Source organism: Ischnura elegans, chromosome X (genome assembly GCF_921293095.1).
Source record: "Ischnura elegans chromosome X, ioIscEleg1.1, whole genome shotgun sequence".
Taxonomy (NCBI): Eukaryota; Metazoa; Arthropoda; class Insecta; order Odonata; family Coenagrionidae; genus Ischnura; species Ischnura elegans.
The window spans coordinates 61594072-61620569 of record NC_060259.1 but is presented as its reverse complement, the minus strand read 5'-3'; the positions used below and the strand labels follow the sequence as shown (position 1 = coordinate 61620569).

The window sequence follows — 26498 nt, the reverse complement described above, 5'->3', positions numbered from 1 at the left end:
GTAAGATATTTTGTTCACCATTTATTAACACAGGCTACTGTGTACAATCAACAGAATAAAGAAAAACCTACAAAAGGAGTGGATTGATTTTATTCTAATTACTAAATGAAATACAAAATACACCAATAAGCTGAATTAATTAGAATTTTTCAGTCCAAAAATGATCCTTAGACTGGCAATGAAGTTCTAAGAATTCCAGAGTTGGAAAAAAATCTGAGAGAAAAAGGTTGACATTACTCACCCAAGATAAGTGGAGAGGTTAGCTCAATGCACACACAGTTGTCAACATATGCAGTGAAAACTGACTTACATGAATGAAAATGCATACCAGTTACGAATGGGGTTTATATTTTTCAGAAGGCTTACTTAACATTGGATTGCAGTTTATTAAATATTCAATATTTTTCTTATTGTAAATGGAAATAAATATGTATTGCATACTTAATAATTAGATTACAAATATGGAATTTGTAAAACCTATTAATTATGCTGCCTGCAAAAGATGAAGAGGTCAAATCAAACTCAGGCCTGCAAAGGAGAGTGAGATACCAGCTAACTTAAATGCTAAAATAAACAACGCGAAAATGTGTTGCTGAATACGAATGAAATTATTTTATTTTAAATAATTCACATTACATAAATTAACAATTCAAAATATGAGTGCTTAACATCTCATCGAAATCACAAAAGATAAAAATCAAACAATGTTCATCGCATAGATAATGCGGATATAAAGCACCAAATTCAACAGCTGAACAAATGCAAACCTCTTCTGAACCTGAAGAACCAACTGTTGCTTCGAATAAAGCTGAAAGTTAACTAGACACTACTCAAAAAGACCCTAGATCAACTATTAATTTATATTGGCTAAAATTCATAATCAAGGCACTCTGATGTCAATTTTTAATGTTCCATACCATTGAATAGGCATAAAACTACTGAGAATGCCCAGAATACAAAAGACAATATTGAGGGTTATAGCCTCAATAGTTTCCATTGTCCTTAAATATAGCAGGATATACTCCAATTTAATTAAATGAAAAAAATATGAATCACCACAATCACATACATGGATTGTTAAGCTTGAAAACATGCCGAGACAATCACTGGCTCGCAATTAACAAAACTAAATAGGCAAAGAACTAAATTCACAGCACAAACACGGGCACAAACAAGCAACAACTTCATTAACCTTCAAGTTTCACATTTTTGTAAGGAAGACATCATAAGCATGAAACATGAGTCAGCCAAATATAAACAATAAAATTCCATCTACATAATAATCAACTGCCATACATATAACATGCACAAGAAAAATCCTTTAATGGCATAAAATATGCCACTGAACCATGCTTTTCAATGACTTAGGTTAACAAACAAAGAAAAATAAATTTCACAATAAACTACATTAAAGTATGCCAAATTTGGTAAACAACTTTCGGTATTTCATGGCAATAAAACTATCAATATTCAATTTATGTTGCTAGCACTAGTTTCAGTCACAGTAATATAATTCATGCAAAAATAGTAATTATACTGGGATGCTGAAGCAGTTGGATAAATTGTTTCATTGAGATAAGTAAGGCTCTTTGGTATAATGCTGCAGTGTATTCGTCTATTTTATAATATGATTTTCATAAAAACTGTTATCTTCCAGATAATTGACAGTTGCAATAATAAATACACAAATAGAAAATATGTCCACATTACTTAAGTGATAATTAAGTCAGAAGCCGAATCTGCCCCATTGGGAAGATGTCCCAGCCTTATATTCAGCACCAGTAGCACTATCATCACTGAAATAGCTTTTTCTTAGTTCTGAAAAATTAATATTGGGCACAGCTGAGCAAAGAAACACAACTTTTCTTTCCACATCTTGTTTTAAGGAAACAAAGCACACAAACTGCAAATGTTGATCCAACTTTTGATCCACAAATCTGGAAAGGCTAGACTGAATTACTAAAAATTATAAACAGTTTTGTAATACACAAATTGAATCTCAATAATGCAAAAAGCGTATTCCAAAGCTTTCACTTGAAAGTACACTTGTCCTAAAATTGCAGCTGTTTAAGTACCGAATTTCTCCGAATATAGTCCCCCCCTAATTTTGAGGCCTCAGTTTGGGGAAAATATTTAAAAAATATGCTTGAATATAGTCCCCCTTTACTTTTACCACGGGAATTTTTGGAAATAAAGGGGGGGACTATATTCAGATAAATACGGTACTTCTGAAGAATTCAATCTAATTTCAGCTCTTTCTTGAACAAAAGAAGTCAGTGTAAACAATTGTAGACTATGTGGAATCAGCAAACAACTGAATATAACGTAATGACTTATATCTCTGCAAATTTTCACAAAAACAATGCCATGTCCACACCTATTTTAACCCTTTCACTGCATGATATACTATTGACATTCAGGTCTAAAGATTTTTTTGATAAAATGATGGGTTAAGAATTGTCTTTAAAAATGTAAAGGAATGCAGATGTGGAAAATAAGGGGGTACACCACAATGAAGTCAATGCAGACGATAAATGGATCAAACAGGGAATTTGATAGCGAGGCAGAGCAGGAAACAAGGACAGAGGCATGGAAAGGGGCAGCCAAGAAGTCTCTTCAATGTCCTGCATGTAATACATACTTGACATAACAAGGCATTTTATTTGGAAGTGTCTGAAGACTTCACAATGATCAAATGACTTCCCCTTCATATTCCACCCAATTTAACCCATGTAATCAAAGTCACAATTACTACACTTTATGTCAGTGCGTAATTTCAGCAGGAGCAGAATTCTGGCACCTCTCAGGGAATTGGGTTCATTCAAAAATGCCATCATTCTTTATACAGTAGATTCCGGTTAATTGGGACATATCGGGACTTTGCCCCAATTAAGCGGCTGCCCCAATTAGGCGAATGCATAGACAAATGTTGAAATGATAGAAAGAAGAATAAAGAATGCTCATAATACAACATAAGTTTATTAAACTATTAATTTGATTAATAAATCAGTGAGTTTAGTTAATTTATTATGATTTTTAAGAATTATAACAATTTAGTTAAAAATATTTTTCACAGCCTCAGGCGACACTGAATGAATGTCTTCTGTAAGTCCTATTAAAGAAAGTCATATCCTCTTGTAGATAATATAACAACAAGAGCTTTCAAAATAGGGCAAGAATAGGAACATTTGTGAAAAATAAGAGTAAATCAAAGGAGGAAAATATAAAGAAATAGTATTCTGAAAACAAAAAATTTTAATTTGATCGCAAGTATAGTCTATGTCGCCGACTCATGGCCCAATAAAGCGGCATGCTGTCCCAATTAAGCGGAGAATACTCTGGGATATTCCTCTATTGGGTTCTGTTCTTCAAGATCTGCCCCAATTAAGCGGCTGCCCCAAGTAACCGGTGGACCCATTAAACGGAATCTATTGTACTTGGTAAAACATGATTCCTCATTGTAACTTCTATTGATATGTAAAAATTTGGAAGTTTTAGAGAGGAGTTGGCATGTATCTAAAAATCATGTGTAAATTAAATGCGTTTTTTCAGAGGTTGCCCGATGCCTAATATTTTAGAAATTAAACAATGTTTTGTGAATTACATACCCAGCCTAGGGGTCCGATTTTTCTATACGATTTTTGATGAGGATTTTTCAATCCTTTGGCATGTAACATACCATAGAACCAGAATGAAGTCTGAGGACTTATTTAAATCTGGCTCCATGGAGAAGAATAGGTAATTTAATATTTCCAATGATCCGACCCCCAACCCCATTACGTACAGAGGCTATGAGAATCCAAGATATGATTTGATGGTTTCCCTGCAAATGATGTGGGTAAACTCTTCTCAGGATTCCCACCGGGTTAATTTTTCCATAATGGTCAACTTTTACAAACAAAGAAAACAACATTCAACCCTGAAGATGAGCCCCGAGTCGGAGCTTGAAACCCTCTCCATTATGGAAGAATTAACCCGGTGGGAATCCCGAGAAGTTTACCCTTGGGAAAACCCAACAATGTATCTACAATTCCATCAAAACCAATATGACTACTACCCTTTTCCCAAAAAAAACTTTCCTCACCTTTCTCCACAAATGAGCAAATTTTACAGAATACATAAATTGTTTCACCCTTCCATGGGAAATTTTTTTTTTACATTTGACAGTGCAAATGAGGGTCTGAGCTCTAGATCCACATATCACATGCCCAACAGTGGAATAGGAAAAACAGGCATAGCTCCCATAAACAATGCAAAAACACTAAGGCATGCCATTCAATTTAGGGATGAATGCAAGCAAGAGAGTCAAAGGAGCACCTTACCTAACTCTGGTGAAGCCAATACTGTTTTATGAAATCCATGCATGTCACCCTTACGTCCGAGAAATATTTTCAAACTGAGTGCATTCAACTAAGTACATTCAATTGTTGGAAAATGGTTGTCTCCCCCACAACAGCACAAATACCACCAATTGAAAACAACTGTAGACAAGGTGGGATCAGCACATAACTGAGTATAATGTAATAACTTATATCTCTGTAAAGTTGGACTCTGTGATGAATTTTTTGAGGGCAGAGGGGTCATTTGAAGGTGGTACATCATGGAATTTCTCTCTTAAACATTTCAGGGGATTTGAACCCCAATAACTTGCTGTGTTATTTACTGCTCAAACACTTTTTGATAGGGTGAGTCTGAGAGATCTATTTCTTTTGGAGAAATCTGGTTCACAGGAGAAAAGTTATGGAACTAACTAATACCAACTGTAATGCAGCTCCAGTGCATGGACTTGCGCTTATTCTAAAAGAGTACTTCCATTGCAACTGGCTTTCATCACCAATGGCATGTTCTCTGAGGGGATGAGAGGCCTATACCCCTGGCAGCAGCCTTAGAATCATTTAACCTTCATACAGATTTACAAATTTAGTTACGTCGTTGGATTTACGGTACCACAGCGGAGCTGCATCATTTTTTGTTATTATCTTTCAAAGTTAGCCTTTATTTACAATTTTTCTGATTGATAATGGTAAATACATCTATTATCTTTATTTCTCACCGTGTTTTTCTGGATTTAACCCATTATTGTGGAAGTTATAATAAAAAATCTTGAACGCTGCATTCTTTTCCATTTATTGCCGTAATGCTCTCTATTTCTGTTCCCTTTGTCTGTTATTTTCAAATGAAAGTTTTAATTTCATGTGTAATGGTTGTTTTAAATATTTTTTGTGGTATGCAGGGCTGGACAAACTCCACTTTTTAAGGTTTATATTGTCCATATTTTTATGTATCTAAATGCTAAAAGTGAGGACCGAATAAAAGTCTTTTACGCCAGCAATTTTGTGTAGACTATCGCAGCCGCAAAGGAATATATCAAATGAGAGATACAAGACATAACCGTAGCCATGCAATATGTTCTTCTCGGTGGTTGGTGAAACCTTTGAATCTCCTGGTGAGTTACAGTTACTCATTCAGCAAGAAATATTCACACAACGGTGAGGAAGCATTGTTCTACGAATTCGGATAACACCTTGTGTTAAAATTTTCCTAGAATTGCTGCTTGGTGTAAATTCTAAACATAGTAACCCTGGACTTTGCCCAAAGGTGACTATCACCACGACAGGTATGTGGACGCTGAGCGGAGAAGGTGCCCAAGCAAAACTAAGTTGGAGGCCATGGAAAAAACAACCTTGGCTAGCCATGAGTTTCTATGACTAATTCTTGCAAGAAGATGAAGTTTTGTCAATGAACATTATAACGAGGCAAACAATGACTCTTAGCTAATAGAGAAAGCAAAATTGGTATTGTAATATTTTCCTTTTGCTAAATTATTTTATTTGGTTTATAAGGTTTAAAAAATTAAATAATATGATTAAAAATAGATTATACAATTTCATACGAAACATAATTGCTTTGACATTAACATTGAGAGTGCAGTCGTCCCCGACATGGCGAAGAGGAAATTCTCGGCACCTCAGTGGCGCCATAAATCCAACAACGTAACTTTTTTCATTAGAGGCCAATAAAATGTAAATTATCAACACTATGCAAACAAAATTATATGTGTAAACGAAGAAAGAAGAAAAAATAGACCACTGAAAATTGCAAAATGATCCATAGGAATGGAAAAATTTTACACCGCTTTTAAAACCACGAGTGCCGCTAAGGCGCAGCGAACCCATATGAGGGTTGATATTGACGCAGTAAGCCTTTATCTCCAGGGTAGTTAAGCTGAGAAACAACTTGACCCTCCATTCTCGAAGACATGGCCATGGACAGAAAAACTTTTTGGAAGAGGGGTGGTTCTGAGGGGGGGTAAGGGATTTTTGGGGGATAAAGGGGTCATTTATGGTTGATAAACCTTGGAATTTATCCCTCAAACATTTTAATATTTAGAACCCTAATATCTTGCTTAGGGCTTGCTCAAACACTGTCTGATAGGGCTGATCTGAAAAAATGTATTTCTTATGGGGAAAGCTGGTCCACAGGACAAAAAAAGTTATAGAAATTACTAAAAATAAGGTCCTTACATTTTAAAACTTCTAAATCCACCCTTGACCCTTTCTCCATGACCCATTAATTGGAAGGGATAGTTAACAACCAAAAAATGCATAATTTCATTCAATTATCCTTCATTCCATTTTGAGTACTGTGAGGCAAGCATATTGATTTTCTTGATAAAGTTTCAAGAAGCCAAAAGAATAATATGATGAATATTCTTTCCACGCTTAATGAGATTTCAAAACAATATAAAAATAGAAAATGTACTTACCTGCAATTGTCCGTAGTATTTTCATTCTTGCGTTATATGTAGAAACACCAAGTTCACGCAAGTCATTGTCATCTAATGTCATAAATGTTTCCATGTCTAATTCTTCAGAGGTAAATAAATCTGCAAAGTTATGGGAGAAAATTTTCATGAAGGCAGTTTACAGCCTCAATACTTAACAGAAAAAAGCATATCTATGAGAAAATGGGTAATTCAAATTATTGAGCATTTTTATACACACTCAAAATACGTACATGAATACCTTTCCAAGCCAATACTTTCTAACAAGAATATAATATCATTTGTGTTTCCTTTTAGACTGATAGATGCCATAGCGGCATCCATAGTCATGGAAGGTGAGTTAACAGGTACAGTCGAGCGACAAAGGTCATATGTTAGGGGGAAATAGGGCTGCTCACACCATGCTTGGCCACCTGGATTCTAGGGAGAATAAAAAAAAAAGATAGAGCTTCAAGAGTGCAAAGCATTATTTGATGTATATGTTCAATTTAATTATTACCTTTGGACTTTCTAATTCTGCCTGCCCTGTACAAGCTTTCAATACACTGGCCGGCATTGTGTGACTGAACCCAAAACCAGACCAAACAGAGTTTGGCACTCGTAATTTTGCTGAATCTGGTTGGTCTTGCATTGCTGCACCGATTTAAAATCATGGAAGATAAAATGGAAAAAATTCAAGTTGTTTGAAACAAGGTCTACAGGACATCAGCAACAATTTCCAATTTTTCAAAGTACCTATTCCCAATGCAATCGCCATTTGGAAAATAAAAGCCTAAGGACATCTGAAACAATGAAATATAACCCCATTCAAATAGAACTTAGAAATTAGAATGAATAATACCCATGTCTACAGGAAGTGTTGGTAAAAGTACTGAGAAAAAGTAACTGAGCTCATTTACAGTATCTAATGTACTTTGTAAAAAAATTACATGATCGATTATGATTACAAATCACTGATTTTAAAAAGTAATTATTAAAATTACAATTACTTCTTGTAAGACTGCCCACTCCATAGAACATCAGGCAACTGTTAAATATTGGAGTAAAAATACAGAATAACTGAGCAATAGAAATTGCTCGAGTCACAGAAGTTACGATTTCTCTTGCATTACATACAATTATAACTGCTGTAATAACACAAGGGGTGTCATATTTGTACTTATCATAAGTAGGCTACAGCATAAGAATGGCTGAACCTAAACAAGCTAATTATGGTACTTGAAGTCATCTGTAGGCCTTTAAATCAGTGAAATCAATAAAATAATTGTCAATTACAAACAAGTAATGATTATTATGAAGGTAATGATCCCTATTTCACCATAAAGAGTAAATAACAAATAAAAATTACATTTCGTACAAAGTAATCTTTATGAGTACATATTACTGTAAAAGAATGGTGAAAAAATAATAGATACAAAATCAGATTTGTAAATAAATATCCTAAATAAAATCAAGCAAACTGAAGCCCAAACAAACTAACCTTTCACAGCCAGAGGCTTCACACTTTCATAGTTAATTTTTTTAAACGCCTCACTTCTAATTCTCACCTCCTGATGCCACGGTTCTGCCATTGAAAATCCACTTACGGGTCTTGATGATTCAGAATCTATAACAAATTGATATTAATTAATTCCTAGTGAACACCTAAAACAAGAGGCTAAGTTTATGGTACCCCTATCACATGCCTACCACATGTTTCTGCATATCCAGAATCTGTGCCCTGAAAGCATATGGACCTAGAAGAATGCAGCTGTCTTCCCGAAGGACTGGACAATGTACTCATGCTACTGCTAGCAGGTGATATATCTCCACCTCAGAAAATAAAGACAAATTAATAACTCAATTGTTACAGCAATACATGTGGCAAAACATCACTGAAAATACTGTGACTGACGTACTGCATACATATCCTTCGGAACGAGGACATTTTTTATTAAAATATGAAAGGAAGCGATACATAGCTAAATTAACAAAACATGAAAGACATTATATCTCAACATTTTTACCAGAAGTTGAGGAATCTCACAGTGAGAGTATTATTCAGGACTATATTCTGATTCAACGGATTTTTAGGAGCATACTAGAAAATATCTTGTACCATATCAGTCCCCCTCAAATGCAATGGACAAAGACTTATTTCCACACATTTTTACATGATGAATGGCATGAAAATAAATAGGTATCTTCCAGGCAAAAAAAAATCAAATTGGACTTAGGGTAAAAAAAATTTGATTCAAAGAATGGGATTTCCAAGTGAAAGAAAATTCCTATTGCAGTTCAGTACTAATAAATACGTATAAGATCTGATTTTCAGCTACAACCATCACCCACTTCACAGTTGCCCTAAACTATTTTGTGTTATGCTCCTGGCCCTTCCTTTCCCCTTCCATGAATTTCTATTGGTTTATTTATATGTTTATGTCCATAAATACTTATAAAGTATACACAGGCATACCTCTGGTAATGGAAAAGAATATCCATAGTTTAACGTAACAAGAAAAGGTTAGTTTCTCAAAATTCTTTGCAGAGTTGTACAATTTTTTAAATTGAAGGAAATACGTGCACCAGAAATACAAGTATGTAGAGCGATTGCTCTGTTATGGCTAAATTATATGTACCATCAAAAAATAAAAGTATTTCTTTACCTTCTTTCCCAGAGTATTTTGATTGGCTGGACTTAGCTGGGAGCAAGTGTAATAAACCGCTTCCAAAGCTTGAATTTTTTGCATCCTCCGTGTCTGAGAGTACCGATTCACTATCCAACCCCACAGCTGCATTCAAGCCCTCACCCATCTGAGATGCTACTGTCGAAGTATGACTTTTTGCTTGGTCAGAGGGAATCTCTCTTGAGGAATCATTTGACAGTGAAGAGGCAGGATTAACATTATGAGGTGATTCAGATGGTAGAGGGCCATCCTCCAAAATCTTTTGCAGAGATAGATCTGAAAATGAGCAGAAATACTTCCATGAGGAAGTTTAACACATTGACTATGCAGCATGTCTATCTTCATGCTCTTAGCCTTCCAGCAAAGGTAAAGCTAGTCAATCCACATGCTCATTTTCCACTCCTGCTCACTGGTGTAATCCATAGCGCACAAAAAATAATTGAAAACCAAAACCACTATGTATTCCCACACCATGCCTTTTTACAGCAAATCAACAGAAAAAAATTCTTTACATTAACCCGTCAGCGCCCAAAGTTTTTTTAAATCACAAATAGTTCGTTTTTATAAAATATGGCACATATGAGCTCGACACAATGGACACAATTCAAACCAGCTGAATAATAGAGGAAACCTTCTACTAAGTATGTGCACCGAAATGTAAGCTAGAATTCACATATTTTATGCATTGCAAAAGTATTGGCTCGGCACTATACTGGGTGCCATATAGCACCTGTGGGCGTTGATGGGTTAAGTTCTGCATGCATTATTGGTGAAAATAACAAAGCACCCCCAGACAACTCTGTGTCCACTTGCCCTTTGAGTCTTCAACCGCACTTTCTTGGACAATGAGGGACTAGGGAAAGATTACCTCCAAATATGTCCCCCGTACAGGTGTGCAGAGGCAACTCTTGATGAGCAAATAGGTGGGGATGAAGGTACCAAAAAAATGGGTGCGTGGGTGAACACGGCAGTTGGGCATTGGTGTAGGGAAAAAGCCCACGATTTTGTTAAGGAGCTCTGAATCGTGATTTTCTCCTACCTGTTCCTTTGATGTTTCCTCAGCAGACCTAATAATCAATCAGCTGATCAATTGATTACTTTGCAATAAAGCTATTTAAATATATTTTAGACAAAAACTTTAACTGTGAGCATTTTGCTAGTCACTATAAAATTTCAAATAGTAGATCCTAGCTTCACAATATTGATCCGTTCCAAAGGACTGATTGTGAGGCAAATTCCCGCATACATTGAATTGGAATTATATTCAAATGAGGAATTCATTTAAAGAGTATTAGAACATATAACAGCTGCTATGTTGAGAAATGTGTTTCGTGAATACATAACTGGCTGTACCCAGTGACATAGCCAGGATTTTGAAATGGGAGAGGTGCATCGGAGATTTCAGAGCCTTTCTAGGATGTATGGAAAACACCCCTGAAAATTGACATTTTTGATGTTGAAAAAGTGATCTTCAGAACTCAAAAACAGTAATTTTAAGAATATTTAATGAAATAAAGTATATACAGTGGAACCTCGTTAAAGCGAGTACGGGCTATAGCGACGCCCCCGCTATTACGAGAGATAGCCGATGCACCGTCAATTGACCCTAAAATAAGCGTGTTAAAAATTCGTTTTTACGAGACCCTTTCGGTGTTGGCTCTCGCCATAGCAAGGGTTTCACCGCCGGAAGACTTTCATCAAGACTCCTTAACCTCTGTAATTGCTAGCGATCTGTTAGAAATGAAGTTAATGGAGTGCTCAGTCTCAAATTTATGTGGTAAACTGTCGTTCGATAAATATAATGATGACGAAACAATGCTTTGCATGATTTTTATTCAGTGCGGCGCTTATAAATTGTTTGAATAGTTGGTCGTTATTTGAGTAAGGAAATTTAGTGATGCCAAAAAACATCGCCTTCCGTCTGGATTAATGCTTACGTTTATCGGATAGATGTTTATCTGTCGCCGCACCACTCCTGTTCCTGTATATCTGTTCGCAACAGGTATATTGGCTATTATTTGCTCCACCTCCGGTAAAGCGACAATTCGCTATAGCGAGTGTTTATTAGTGCACCGTGGGGTGTCGTTATATCGAGGTTTCCCTGTATATTAATTGGATAAAGTAGGAGCTTTGAAGGCTCAAGGGGGGTTGTAACCTGGAAATCCCTCCCCCCTGTGGCTACACCTACTAGCTGCACCATAGTCATGGGCTGCTATGAACCCAGCAAGGAGCAAGGTTTTCATAGAATCAAGCAAATAGATCAATGATGATATCAGCATGCACAAAAATGAAAAATGACAGTTATGAAACTTCAGCAGTACACCAAGATATAAAGATAATATTTTTGACATGACTTCACTTATCAAAGCAGCCATACAAAACCACGAGAACAGAAACACGAAAAGAAGACTAGCATGCTTACATATTATTTTACAATCATAGGAAGAAAAGGGTCATTTACTGCCCTTATACAATGTACTGAAGGCACATTGAATGGGCGCATGTATGCTTTCCACCGACTCTGAGGCATACTTAAATAAGTTCTGCCTTTCGTAGCATGAAGGTAGTTTATTTTTGTAATGGGAATTATACAGGGTGGGGCAGCACAACTTCCTTTTTTTTTTAAACTTAATAAAACGCATTGTATGAATCAGAAAATTTTTATTTGGTTTTTACAATGTAGGTGCATACCTAAAGTTTTGTTGTAAATAGTCTTGAAGATCAAATCGTGTAGATGACGTCCTCCATTCTTGATACATTGAGTATACCGATTTCTGGTGTTTGTTATGACCTTTTCAAGCATGGCAGGCATTATTTTGGCAATTTCTTCTTGGATGTTGTTCTTTAAATCTTGCAGGGTCCTTGGACAGTTCACATAAACATGGGATTTCAGAAAACCCCATAGAAAAAAATCACAAGGGGACAAAAGCCGCAGATCAAGCTGGCCCCTGGAAATTACCCCTGATTGAGATAAGGTGTTCTGGGAACTGTTCCCTCAAAACAGCCATCGATGCTCCTGCAGTGTGTGCTGTTGCACTGTCTAGTTGGAACCAAGTCCAACCCATTTAGCCGTGGGAAAAAGTATAGGGTGGTTTCCTATTATTTTTTTATTGCCTAAATCGAAAGATTATTACTCCTGGAATAGTATTTCATGCTTTCAGATTTTTATAAGACGATATCTATTTTTCGTGATTAAATTAAAAGAGAAATTTTCAAGCGCGCGAAAACGCGACGGGTAAGTATGAATGCAGGGAAAAACTCCGCGTGATGTTGTTCTGCTTCCCGCTGCCGCAAGTGAGGTGACCTAGGGGCTAGGCTCTGAGCGCTGATACGACGCAGGATGCTAGAAGATAGATAAGTACCATGCTAGCTGGTAGCGCTTGGCTTAAATAAGGATTATTAATACCTTATCAAACAAGAAAAACTTTCCGACCTTAGCCAGTTTTAATGTATGATTATTAAGACATGTTTCCCTGAGCTCTGTGCCTCATCCATGCATTGGTAATCTCAGACGATATAAAACTCCTATCCACTCATATAGAAACTAGGTCCCTGTGACGTCACGTGGAGTGGCATAGGATGGGCGCCAATCTGGCCTTTTTCAAATGAGGTTAAAAATGACCGTTGCCATTCGTCTAAACTGGGATTTCTAAAACCATATAATTTGTATATTATGAATACACTAATAGTGGGTAACGAACCGCAATCGATGCATTTCGTTTTCTTTGATGAAGGAAACTACCCTATTTCTGTAACATTCCTGCTGGGTTGCGATCACAGAACATCCGCTCGAAAAGTAGGCCTCAACGGCAAACGCACACTCCTCACTATTCCAATGCAAGATGGCAACTGAACTGTGCTTCGATAAAACTTTATAGCACTGCCTGTCGAACAAGACCACAAGCGCTCTGCTACGATGCTAACCAACTGAATGCCGCAAATTACAAAAAAGGAAGTTCTGCTGCCCCACCCTGTACAATGAGCCCCAATATCTTTTACCACGACAAAATACCCAGCCTGTTATTACCACGTTCCCTGCAGTGGATTTTTAGACAAATACACTCACTGTGCTAAAGTGTCTGTCTTTTTCGGTTCCTCTTAATATTTGGCTCATTTTCCTTTGAGTATAATTTGATAAATCTGCCGACCTAAAAATTATTAGTTTATAACTTTCAGTCATAATGACCAATGTGACATGGCATGGCACTTTTGATGAATTTTACGATAATAGCTAAATGGAATTCTGAAATACATATACATATGTTTATTCATACTATTGTCGCATTTTATATTCGATTTAATAATAGTAATTTGACATTAATGGCCTGATTGTTGCTTTAAAATAGATTATTTGCAAGTAAAAAGAAAGTTTTTCCAGAAAAAAAAGAAAAGTTTTTTTTACATGGAGTTTTCATATGCATGCGACTACGTGCACTGCATTGGTCATGTCATATGTGCGATACCAAAGTACATAGTTGTGACCGACAGCATGTGACATTATGATGAGGAAAAAAGATATCTGTACCATAATTTATGTGACAGTCATTAATATTATTACTTGGGTCATGATTTTACATGATTGAACATATGAGGCAGGAATATTTTCAAAACGTCAAATTACATACCAGTAGGGTTTTGGAATGGATCGACTCCCAGATATGCTTGAGGTATATTGGCTTGAATAGCTGGTTCACTGGAATTCAGAAGGAGCTGCCTCGCCTTATACAAATTACCTGAAAAATAAATATATGCAAAATGAAGAGCATGAAGTTAATGTGTGACCCACCTTGCCACCCCTAGGGTGCCTTATTTTCCCACTTTTTCTTGGAGTGAATTGTTAAAGTCAGCCTAAGCAGCCAACCTATACCAAATTTTAAGGTGATACATTTTTTACCAAATGGATGACTACAGAATTTTTGTCACAAGGTTTAGAAATTTTGACAAAAAAATTGTCATAATTTTCGTGCTCAGATAGGACATATTTTTTTAAGTAAAGAGATAAAAGTGAATGATTTTCTTATGATTAATTGACCAGGATGACTATTAGTATTAAAACCCCACATGCTAGTTATAATTTCATTTTTCACTGATTAGATGACCTCCAGAGTTGAATTTCTAGCACATAGGCAACTCTCGTCACATGCATTCACATTTAATTTTCCTCACTGATCTTTGAATTAAATAGCATAATGAAAGTGTGTTTTCAAATTGATATCATAGTAGCCTTGGCAACAAATTTTCAAGTCAAAAACATAGGGAAATATCTGAATTTACAAATACTGGTTTAAATATTTTAGCTGATATTCACATTTATTTAAATTTTGAGACCAGCTATAGCATAATCAAGTGACTACTAGCAGACACACTTAGTCACTTTGCTATACTAAGAATAGATATGATGCCCAAATATGAAAGCCTAAGAACAAAACAGGAGAGCCTATTTCAGCTCCTTGTGCCTTGATACCGATAGCAACAACATAAGTATTAAACACACACAAACTTTCCCATTTCTAGCATTTCATTGGTGATTTCTAAGCTCTTTCAGTCACATATCCCAATGGCAGTTTTTAACTCTTTGGCTGCAGGAATACATGACTTCAGCTACCGGCCTGTGCAGGAGAGAACCAAGAAATATTTTTCCTTCTAACCTGGCCAAGTGCCTTGCAAGGAGTGAACCCTTGTAACAGCAGCAACCCTTCTTTCTCTCTAACCAACAGATGGGCACTTGTCACAGTTATATTAAACAGCATCAGTGGCGCAGAGAGGGGGGGTTTTGGGGGGATAAACCCCCAGCAGAGCTCAGAGAAATTTTTAAGTTTAATCCATTTTATTATTTGGATCAATATTACTTATAGTGTTAGGATTTATCAAATATCCCTCAGAAAGCCGTAAAACTCGCCATTTTGAACCATTATTCTTCAAATTTTTCTGAAGGAGGACCCCCGCAACTCCTGCTTACCCTAGTAGGTATGCAATACCTCCACACCCGTAAGTGTTAGTGGCGCCTAAAAGCCCCCCCAGCCTTAATTCCTAGCTGCGCCCCTGAACAGCATGGAGTGGGAAGGAAACAATACCAAATGGGTAGTACCATAGGAAATGCCGGGAGGCACCACCCATCCGTAAGGGATGGCCAGGGAGAGTTAAGCCGCATTATACCATTTTTCCGAACTGATGGCGGCTGGGTGGAAAATAGAAACTAGCCAATGAGAAGCACTGCCCCTTCCACCTCTCCATTCCCCTCCACCCCCTTCCCTTTTCCCCTCCGCTCCCCTCTATCTGGCCGATCGGCGTTGCCAGCCTTGGGAATAACGGTACTTTCGGGGGCGGCAGATCGAGCGCTATGTGATCTCCAAATATTCGGCTTGGCAACACTGCTAGCTGGAGAGCGATGTGCACTGCACGGAGGTCGGAGAGAGACTGTGGGCTCTTCCACACTTTCTCCTGTTGCTCTTCTGTGATTGGCTAGAAGAGTGGGTGGGTTTCGAGCACGCTCAAGGTCAGCCGCCATCAGTTCAGAAAAATAGTATAGCGATCCCTACAGTGAGGGAAAGTGCACTTGGGCTCTACCTGAGTAGCAATAAAATTTTTGGGAAACTGCTGTAGTTAGTCGAGCAATGGTCAAACGTTTAAAAACATTTTTCCTGCTGTCATCGTACAAAACGTTTAAAAATGTTCCCTCAGTCTAAGGTTTAAGGGCAATACGGAGAAGTAGATCTTGAAAAAATAGATCAAAACTAAAAATATGATATTTATAATTTATCATTGACCTCTCCTAGTAGCAGTCTTTGTCTTAACTAATCTTAACTAATTTTTTCTATTTCCATCATAGAAATGATAACTTATATTTTTATTCTTGTACATCTTTTCCTTTCCTAGCTAACCCTGAATCTCATTCTCTAATGCATTACAAACAGCAAAGCGCTGATTAAAAATGAACATTGGAAGGGGGCAATTCCAATTTAAATATCTAAAAATATAACAATCCATTAACCATCTAAAACATCATCAAAACTAGACGATTGCATTGATAACGTATCATCTATATTTCTTTAGTAATACCTGCATTCCTTTCCAGGCCCTTAACACAAACAGAATAGGTTCCATATTTTGGCTTGAAAAGAGCCGATATTTTGACATCTAGAAGTTGCATGATTTTATTACAACGTTCAATCCCTAGGTGTTCTTCCTCCCACACATCAAACCTGAGAACCAGAGGTAGCGATCCCTGCAATGAAAAATAATAAAAATGTTAATTGACTGAATTTCGGCTGATAAAGTATCATCCTCACAAGTTTTGGAAATATGCAGTCTGTAAGAGAACCTCTCGATAAGGAATCCAATTATTGGGTCTGGAAGTTCATATCTCAAGATGACATGAAGAGGGGATTCTGGATCCAATCTGTAAAGGAACCCTCACAACACAAAATTTCTGGGTTACTTCCCCCGTGGGAGAAGTTATGAATAAGGTAGGCCGATGACATGGGAAATTTTAACATAGCAATTGAACGGACTGGAAATATTTTTTTCTTTCAGCAGAACACTTATGTGAATAGAAAGAACCCAAAAATAATAGTCTGCTCACTCAGTGATTCAGCCCTAAGGTTGATTTGGCTAGGTGAGGACAGAGCTCACTCCATACTAAGCCATTAGCATTTGTGCAATCAGGGTAGGGGGCCAGTTCCTTTCCCTAGTCCACCTCACATTTTGAGAATTTTGCTTGGGGGTGTTGAAGGTGTCACGGGAGATTTGAGCCCTTTGATCAGCATCCAAGCACTCCACCCACTGGGCAACCACATTCCCATCAGTTGTACCCTCAACAGCAGTGGCGTAACTAGGAATATGCTTTGGGAGGGGGATGGGAGGGGATGGTCAGGGGTGGCGATCGGGGTGGAGGTCAACAGCAAATTTTTGAAAAATGACATGCCTGGAAATACAGTTTACATCATTTTGGCGCTAAATATTTAACTTTAAGCAGATGCAGTTATTACATGTCAAAACTAGACAGTATCTTTAAATATTTTTTTTTTCTCTGAGGCTTTGGAGGGGATCTATCCCCTTATTCCCCCCCTCATTTCCCCCATATATCCCCCCACTGCTCAACAGGGATGGCCGTGATCAAATTATGGGGATTTACTCAACACTAAAAGATCTGGCAAGAAGCACCATGGCTATGCCAAGCTTAACTTATAGGAGAATCTTGTCCTAGGCTCAGGAGAAGACGTCTCCTTATGAACAGAAGTCAACTTCGATCGGTAGTAGGCCTGCTTACTGGCCACTATCATGTAATGAGACAACTGAACCTACTAGCAGTAGCAGACATGAATAAGTGTAGGAGGTACGAGATGGGAGAAGAAAGGACTATCCATATAATATGTGAGTGCCCCACAATCATGAGGACTCGATTTAGACACTTGGGCTCACCTTTTATAGAGCCCAGGGAGGTATGGGGACCCCTTGGTCTTCACTAAGGACATATGCCTCTATGGGTGATCAATCATCGGTGGTTGACACAAAGGTCTTTGTAAGTGCCCTAGGAGCCTAGCTCCCCCACTGTTTTTTCAATCTAATCCAATCTACCATGTTCCCCAAAATAAAAGCACCATGAGGAAATCCAAACATGATGATACTCCAGTTTGGAAGTGCATTATTAATGCATAAGTTTTTGCATTAGTGGGTGACAAATTGATACATTTAAGTATTCCAGGTTAGTACTATTACTTGTCAAGACGTGTTTCTTTTGTCTGATACAACAGATGTGATACTTTTTTCCCCTTAAAATGCCTAGTTCAAGACGCTACTTTAAAATGACTCTCTTGCACAGTCATTAATATCTTCCCAAATTCCACCCAAGCTATATTTATTAAGCAAATAATTACAGGGAGTGGATAGAAATTCCAACAATTGACCTTGGCAGTACCAAAACCCAGTCCAAAATTAGAAGGAGACATGTATGTATATCAGTGCATACACCAAAACAAAATGAAGCTGAAATGTAAATGATATCTACTAGGAAATAAGGTACTATTAAAGAAACACTTACCACTAGTCTCTGCTTTGCGAGGTAAACATTGTGGATGCTTCCACTAATGGCCACAGTACTTTTTTTGATAGGCGGCAGGTTTGGGTCAGCTGCATCCGGAAAAATAATTACAGTAGATGTTTGCATCATTATTGCCTTGAGGTTACAACTATTTACACCCCTTACAATTGAATGATGGTGTGGAGATATTTCCATTGTCATTTGAACAGGAACTTCCCCCTTGAAAAAAAATAAGCAAAACTTTAAAGAGGCAGACACCAAATGGGGGTTCCTCATTTTCCTTAACAGTTCTATAGAGCCGGCTTAGCAAAAAAGAACAGCTCTAAACATCTGTTCTCAACAATTCAAGCATAAAATATTATTACAAGGGATTTCAAGACTCCAAATGTTTTGTGACATAAAAAGGTTGAGATACGATCATACGGAGCTTATAAGTCGGGCAGCACAGAGACAGGCATGGCAGCACGAGGGCAATTCAGACCTGTGTAATATTGCACCGCAGCTCACCAGTATACTCGCGCTCTACTTCACTGTGCTAAGGCCTTGTAATGTGACTACCTTTTTTATCAAACTTTTGATGGGCCCTTGGTCAACGTCCCAGGGGTGAAAAGAGGCAGTCCCCAAATCCACCCCTCTTGGGCGGATCAAATGTCATGTGTTGAATAGGGTGGTTTCCTATTATTTTTTTATTGCCTTAATCGAAAGATTATTACTCCTGGAGTACGTATTTCACGCTTTTAGATTTTTAAATGATAATATCTATTTTTCGCGATTAAATGAAAAGTGAACATTTTCAAGCGCGCGAAAACGCGACGCGATAGTAGGAATGATGGGAAATCTCTCCGCACGTCGTATTTCTGGTTCCCCCTCCGCCCGGTGAGGTGACCTTGAGGCGAGGCTTAGCGCTGATACGTCGCAGGCTGCCAGCGGGTAGCCTAGTGCCCTGCCGCCTGGTAGCGCTTGGCTTAAATAAGGATTATTAATACCTTATCAAACGAGGAAAACTTTCCGACCTTAGCCAGTTTTAATAAGTGATTATTAAGACATGTTTCCCTGAGCTCTGCGCCTCATGCATGCATTGGTAACCTCAGACGACGTATAACTCCTATCTTCTCCTATAGAAACTAGGTCCCTGTGACGTCACGTGGAGTGGCATCGCATGGGCGCCAATCTGGCCCTTTTCAAATGAGGATAAAAATGGACCGTTGCCATTCGTCTACACCGGCATTTATAAAACGAAATAATTTTTATATTATGAATACACTAATGGTGGGTAACGAATCGCAATTATTGCCTTTTGTTTTCTTTGATGAAGGAAACTACCCTATTAAAGTTATTTGGTAGGAGGAGATACCCATTTTCGAGCTTACTTTGGAAAAATACCTGCTTATCAGAAAAATTTCTAGTAACTTAACACAAGACAGCCATGACTACGATTCGGCATGAGTTTTAATTTCCTCTATATCACCATTTAACCTGAAAATCAACTGTAGCTCATTGTATCAGCTGGTATCAAAGGGCTAGGGTTTGTTCCTTCACCAAGAGAGCAATAATTCCACTATATCTCTGTAATGAATATTATTTCTTGAGCAATTCTCGTTTTATCCTCCTATACGTCCATTTTTATTTTATTTTCTCTTGCATATACATATGCTGCATAGCCTCATATGGCTTATAATGATCAAAATGAACTAAATACATACATCTTACTTCTTCAGAAAAATATCAGTTCATTCAATAACAATTCACCCTTCTTAAATAACATTTAAAAGGCATCTTTTGGCATCCAAACATTATTTCTACATTCTCGTAAGTCATCGAGAACATGGTAGGCACTTAAGTACTTAGCATTCATCTTTCACAACAGTATAAATTTAAAAAACTGTGAAAGGCAAAGGGGGAATCCCACTATATATATAGCACAACTTGATCTAGTATGTCAGTTTCCTGATGTCTGAGTGGATGTTTGTAAACAGGAGGTACTTTTGCTTGTCTAAATCAAACGTTACATTTAAAAGTACCCGAAGTGAAAGGGGCAGATTGGTTATCCAAGGACCCCAAGGAGGAAAACAGAGAGGAACAGGGTGCTAGATTTAAAACATAAAAACAATAGAGTTGAAATGAAAAACTAAACCTTAAAGTGAGTGAGATGGTGCCATGTCCACTATATTTCTTAATACCGTATTTCTCCAAATATAGTCCCCATCTGAATATAGTCCCCACCCTAATGTTGAGGCTTCAGTTTAGGGAAAATTAAAAAATACCTTTGAATATAGTCCCCCTTTACTTATACCACGGGCATTTTTGGAAAAAAAGGAGGAACGATATTCAGATAAATACAGTAATATTTCAAAGTTGAGAGAGTTGACAAGTAGAGAAGAGACACCACTGGAGGGGTCTCTCATGTTCTTTCATTTTACAGTTCACGTATTTGCAGGGTCCTAAGAAAATGGAAGGTGCTGAAATAGCCCTGGCTACCTGAGGCTGCACAGGACCTTTGATCATGGGGCCCCCGATACTGACCTCATGATTTTGAAGACTTGTTTTTTCCACGCACATAAATTTCATGAAGAAAGGGACCCTTGAAATCGGCCACCCGCAATGCATGCAATGACTAAGCTTGAATATCTGGCTTCACCACTGATTTCCATTATGCTTTTTCACAATAAACACAATATTAAAGCATCAAAAACCATATCCAAACAATTTTCCTCTCCATTTAACATCCACTAACTAATCATATATGTATCCTATATTACTGTAAAATAGGAACAGTAAAATTTTCAGAATATGGCAGAACTTCATTTTCGATCTGCCGCAAGAATAACAATGACTTTCACAAAATAAGAAACACTGAGAACACAATCAGCTGGACATGATTACAGCAAAGACAGCAAAGATCCACAAACAGCTATGCTTTCCTTTACAAGCTGGATGGGACTGAGGTTGTACTGTGGCTCCAAAAGGCAAAGGTCATTGGTTTGATTCCTGATCCAGATGATTTTCCTCTCAAGACAAGTAATGATGAGACAAAATAATATTAATTATACACCCCAATAAAAATCAAATTCACTTACTTCAGAAGAATCACACAAATGTTGCATAAGCACTCTGGTAGCCGTCTCTGTTTTTAATAGTTCTGCTTCAGATCCTTTTACCAGAATAACATTCGAGAAAAGCCTGGGGCCTTTCTTCAAAATAATATGAACATTATACTTCTCCTGAACCGTTGCAATTATCTGAGATACAGGATGAGGTGCAATGTTCACTGGACTCATAGCTGGTAATTCGAAACTAAATTTCACTGGGGTTAACATCTGAAAAATAACATTTGATATTAGTGATTCAAATTAAATACTACTACATATATATCCTAAAGATTAAAAAAAAGACATCAGGCTGAAGGATTATTCCAACCAAAAAATTAAAAAGAAGCCCCAATCAAAACGAGCAAGTTAATTCAATACCAATCACTATTTTACTCCCCAAGTAAAGCATCAATAAATGAAAATGAACAAACCTAGTTTGTTCCCATGGTTTCATTGATACAGTAGATATCTGTCCAAGCCGACAAATGTAAAAAACTGATGCCCATTTAATTTAAAAGAATGACTGTATTAAATCGTCAATCACAGATAGACTTTAAAGCAAGCCAAACAGATGCATACTTCCAGAGGCTAACTAATACTTTAAGGCAATACATACTTCCCTCTGGGACCAATCAGAATTTTCATGCAGGCATCAGTGGAATACATGATTCTGCCATGGTGTGTAACACCATTTTCACCTATCTCACATACATTTTTATTCAATCAGCCCAGTAATCATAATGAATGTATCCTTTACGTACCTACACTCACACTGAACAATAGACCTCTACCAAGGGTATGGAAGGAACTGGCACAGGTGTTCAACAGGGCTGATAAGGTACAAAGGCCATGCTCAATAACTAACGGAGGAATGGATGTAAATTACAGAGATAAATATAAATTCCCAAAGGATCCATCCTTGAAGGCAAGGCCTCAACCCAGACAGCACAGAATCCTCCGTATCTAATTTGTATGCAGATAGTATCCATTGACTACCGCTCCGTCGCTTTTCGTCAATGGATACTATCTGCATACGAATTAGATATGGAGGATTCTGTGCTGTCTGGGAGGTTTCTCACATAATGTGGAAAAAGATTCTAGAGGGGGAAGGAGGAATGAACAGGGAGGGAGAGAGAACCAGTGACGTAGTGAAGGCTACACTGATCAGTCAAAACCCTTTTTAACATGACAAACAAAAACAGTGAAATCAATGAGAAAGGTGTCACCATCACTTTCAAATGGATGGAGAGAGAGATATTTGGAGATGGCTTGTATCCTAGGTGAAATAAGTACCATAAATTTCAAGATATTAAATGAAAACATGCAGTTTCACACTCCTTAAATATAAATTTATCATTAGTTGAATGACTATCCCCATCAGCTCCTTCAGTCATAAAAGTACTAAAATAACACAACAATACTGGAATAAATTCAATTGTTGAGGCCTTCACTTTGTAGAATTCCATATTTAATGTTTGGAAAGGAAATTGCTTAGCTTTTCTACAAAACATTGTTGTTTTGTAGAAAAGCTAAGCAATTTCCTTTCCAAACATTAATACTGGAATAACCTTCAGTAAGATAATATTTGCTGGGATTACTTCAAATGAATTAATTTTTTCAGACTAAGAAATTATCTTATGAAGTAAGAACCAATAATTTAGCAGGCCTTTACAAAATAGTAAAATTGCCACGAGAATTAAAGAACCTGATGGGGTAATGGTCAGCACAGTGGCCTGGAAAGCCAAAGTTATGTGATACAATACTCGGTCCAAAGGATTTTTTTTACAATAAATTTGCATAAAAATAGTCAAGACAACTTAGTTGGCCACATTATGAGGCATTATGGCCCGATGAAACCAATTGTAGATGGACAGGTGGAAGGGAAGAAGGGCAAGGGAATGCCTCAAGGGTTACATAGGGCAGGCAATAACGTATGTAAAAGAGAAGAAATTTCGCTATGAAAAGGCTAGTAGATAGGAGGGAGGAACGGAGAGCTCGGTCAAACCAATCTAAGGATTGCATAAATACATATATATATATTATATTGCATAAATAATTTAATCAATGAAGATTAAGTACCGAGCACGGTCATAATAAAATATTTTCCCACCCTAAGCTGTTGGCGTGCTTTCTCCACTCCCTCAATCTCTCCTGCAATAGACACCTGGTTGCTCTTCTCGTTGATGTTACTGCGATTGGAATCTGGGAAATGAATATGGCATCCAGTTTCCTCCTTAACACGTTGGATTGTTTGCCCTCCTTTTCCAATTATGTGGGAGTGGTCTGTGTAGCAAATATCTAGCTTCATAATGGTATGGGACCCCTAAAATTAATGAGACAGAAAAAATTATACCCTTACTGAATAGCAAGCGAATTATTTGATAGTTGAGATTTGAATCCAAATAATGTGATCTCATTCATCCAGAAATAAGAAGCTATAGTTTTACCTATGACCAATTCACTAAAGGGATAAAACAAACTCATCACCTTGGAGATTGGCCACAATTGCACCATGCAATTGATCACATCATACATTTAGCTAAAATGACTCGCAATTTGATTTTGTAACTCTCACCTCAAGCTTTTGGAAAATTGCATATTAATTATGATTTTTTCAAAACTCTACTACTAAAAGTAAACCATGAACTAAAAGAACCATGTTTTATGTGTTTTAGTACTAATCATTTAAATAGATAATCTAATACTGAGCTAATCTATCATTTACAGACAATTTAATGTTAAATATCACAAATTTTTATTCCATTGAAAATATAGGATTATTATAAGTGGCCCTTGAGGATAATTAATATCTTTGAGTAATTTCTTTCAACCCTATGAAAATTTTTGAGTCAGCTTAAGCAATCTCAGAACAATTCAAAAAGCAGTGTTCACCCGGCAGTAGCTACAGGCAGTCATCCTAAGTGAGCCTGAATTCTGCTTAGGTAAGCTAGGGTAAGGAACAGGATGTGGTGATACTGACATCACCTGATAGCAGAATGAAGTCAGATTAATGTTAGTACAGAAAAATTTTAGCTGTTTGCCCTGCTAAAGCTGACTATGAAATTTCCACACACGAGTCTTCATTAAATGAATTAATCGCTCAAAGAAGCTGTACTATCTACTAGTAAGCTTACTAGAAATAAAACCGTAAATTCATTAAGCATGGCATTAAAAATCTGATTAAGAAAATGAAACATTAGAAGTAAGTTACAGAAACTCAGTGGTAGTGAATAAAGACAAAGATAAAAGATAAACACCTTGGTCGTCATTAGCAGGTGAGGATCGCAATTCAGAGGGATTGAAGTGGTTAGGCTGCAGCTGAAGAGAATATCCACAAATATACAAATGGTTATTGAAAGCTTAATTGTTAAAATTATCTCTCAAAACAATGAACCTCTAAAACTGTTTAAGGTAGGTAATATAGTGTTAAAACAAAAATTCAACAAAATAGTTTACATATCACAAATAGGAGCCTCCTAGCACTAAGGAGATTTTTTTAGTACTGAGGAATACTTAAGCTACCCATATTTTTAAATCTTCCAAATGGTTAAAATATATAATGGCTTCAGTAATGTTTGTTCAGGAATTAACTACACATTGATACATTAATTTTTTCATGCTCACAGTCTAATATTAATTGCAGTTAGTCATAGTAACAACGAGCACAGCTACTACCCACACATCACACATGTGGCCAAAGGTCACCCAGCACGTCCTTTCACTGTCTGCAGATTTTCAGAACAGCCAGAGGCTGACCAACTGCCATTCTTGCTATCTGTCCTCACATTGTCCGATCTTGTACTTCCAATCAGTGTCCCATCGGCACGAAAGATTTGAGCACGCAGAAAGTTTTGTAGTCGCTAGAACCAAAGTTAATGCGGACAGTTTCTTTGAAAATTTTTCTTCTAATTTACTCCAAATTCAATTTATCAATTATCCTTTTTTACGCAAAGAATTTACATTGAGCTTGTTTTATGACGATCAAATGAAGCATAATGTCGTAAAGAGGGATATTTGATACAAATATTCTGGACGTCTTGATGATTCACAGCAAAAGTCATAAAAATCATCACATGAAAGTGTCCGCAAGTTAGCAACATTTTTTCACAGACAAAATTTTCAAGTTACAGTGTAATCAAGACTCAATATATAAATAGCAACTATTGTTCTGCAAAGCCCGCCAAATATCGGTAAGCCCACCAAATATTGGTGCACCCACTGTTCTTAGAAGGCAAGAACAATTTTTAAAAAGATTTGATGCTTTCCCGGTGAATAATTCGGGTTAATTTATCTCGATATTCCCACAGGGTTATAAGCTCCATTTCCGCAGATGTTTCGTGCCCTGAATCGGAGCTCTTAAGGTTCTCAGAAATGGAGTTTTCAATCCTGAGAGAAGTTAAACCACAGTAAAATTTTGTCTTATTGAGTATTTTTAAACATATCCACATAGGCTGAGTTAAGGATGTTGAAGGAGCAATTAAAAAATGAACCTTTTGCTGATAAGATGGTAGGACATGTAATTTCAAAATATTTGACATTCATATTGCAATGTGTCATATGATATGTTGGCTACATCAACTATGTTCTAAGCTACCACTCTTCTTAAACAGGTCATATATTTGAAGATAATAGGGGAAATACTGCCTCAGATGCCAACTGGTGAATTATGAGAAGGGTGCCAGTGATGACATGGCCACAGAATTTAGCTTAGCTGGTGCTGGCAGTGAGTGATCCTCCACGGGCCTTATATTGGCTAGGATTTTTATCCTTAAGTACAGTGTAACTGGCTTTCTATTATTGCGTTAGAGACCTTAAGTATGTCAAGCATTAGCGCTTTATCTACAAGAGACAATGCCCTGCTACCATGCCATACTTATTTACTCCATTATTACAGGAACAGTGAAAAGTGTTAAAATTAG

The 26498-nt window shown here is 37.1% G+C and overlaps 1 protein-coding gene across 1 annotated transcript in view; it reads right to left on the bottom strand.

The window, feature by feature from the left end:
* Positions 1–597: 597 nt before the first annotated feature.
* LOC124171558 (protein bicaudal C homolog 1-B-like) overlaps positions 598–26498 on the bottom strand; it is a 39844-nt gene continuing 13943 nt past the window's right edge. Inside the window, exons 5-16 of the mRNA XM_046550730.1 lie at positions 23690–23902; positions 21568–21807; positions 18491–18709; positions 16510–16675; positions 14076–14183; positions 9430–9726; positions 8474–8596; positions 8265–8390; positions 7284–7417; positions 7018–7204; positions 6767–6886; positions 598–1818 (exon numbers count right to left, since the gene is read on the bottom strand). Coding sequence (XP_046406686.1) covers positions 1727–1818; positions 6767–6886; positions 7018–7204; positions 7284–7417; positions 8265–8390; positions 8474–8596; positions 9430–9726; positions 14076–14183; positions 16510–16675; positions 18491–18709; positions 21568–21807; positions 23690–23902 — 2025 coding nt within the window. The 3' untranslated portion in view covers positions 598–1726. The remainder of the gene's footprint in view (positions 1819–6766; positions 6887–7017; positions 7205–7283; positions 7418–8264; positions 8391–8473; positions 8597–9429; positions 9727–14075; positions 14184–16509; positions 16676–18490; positions 18710–21567; positions 21808–23689; positions 23903–26498) is intronic.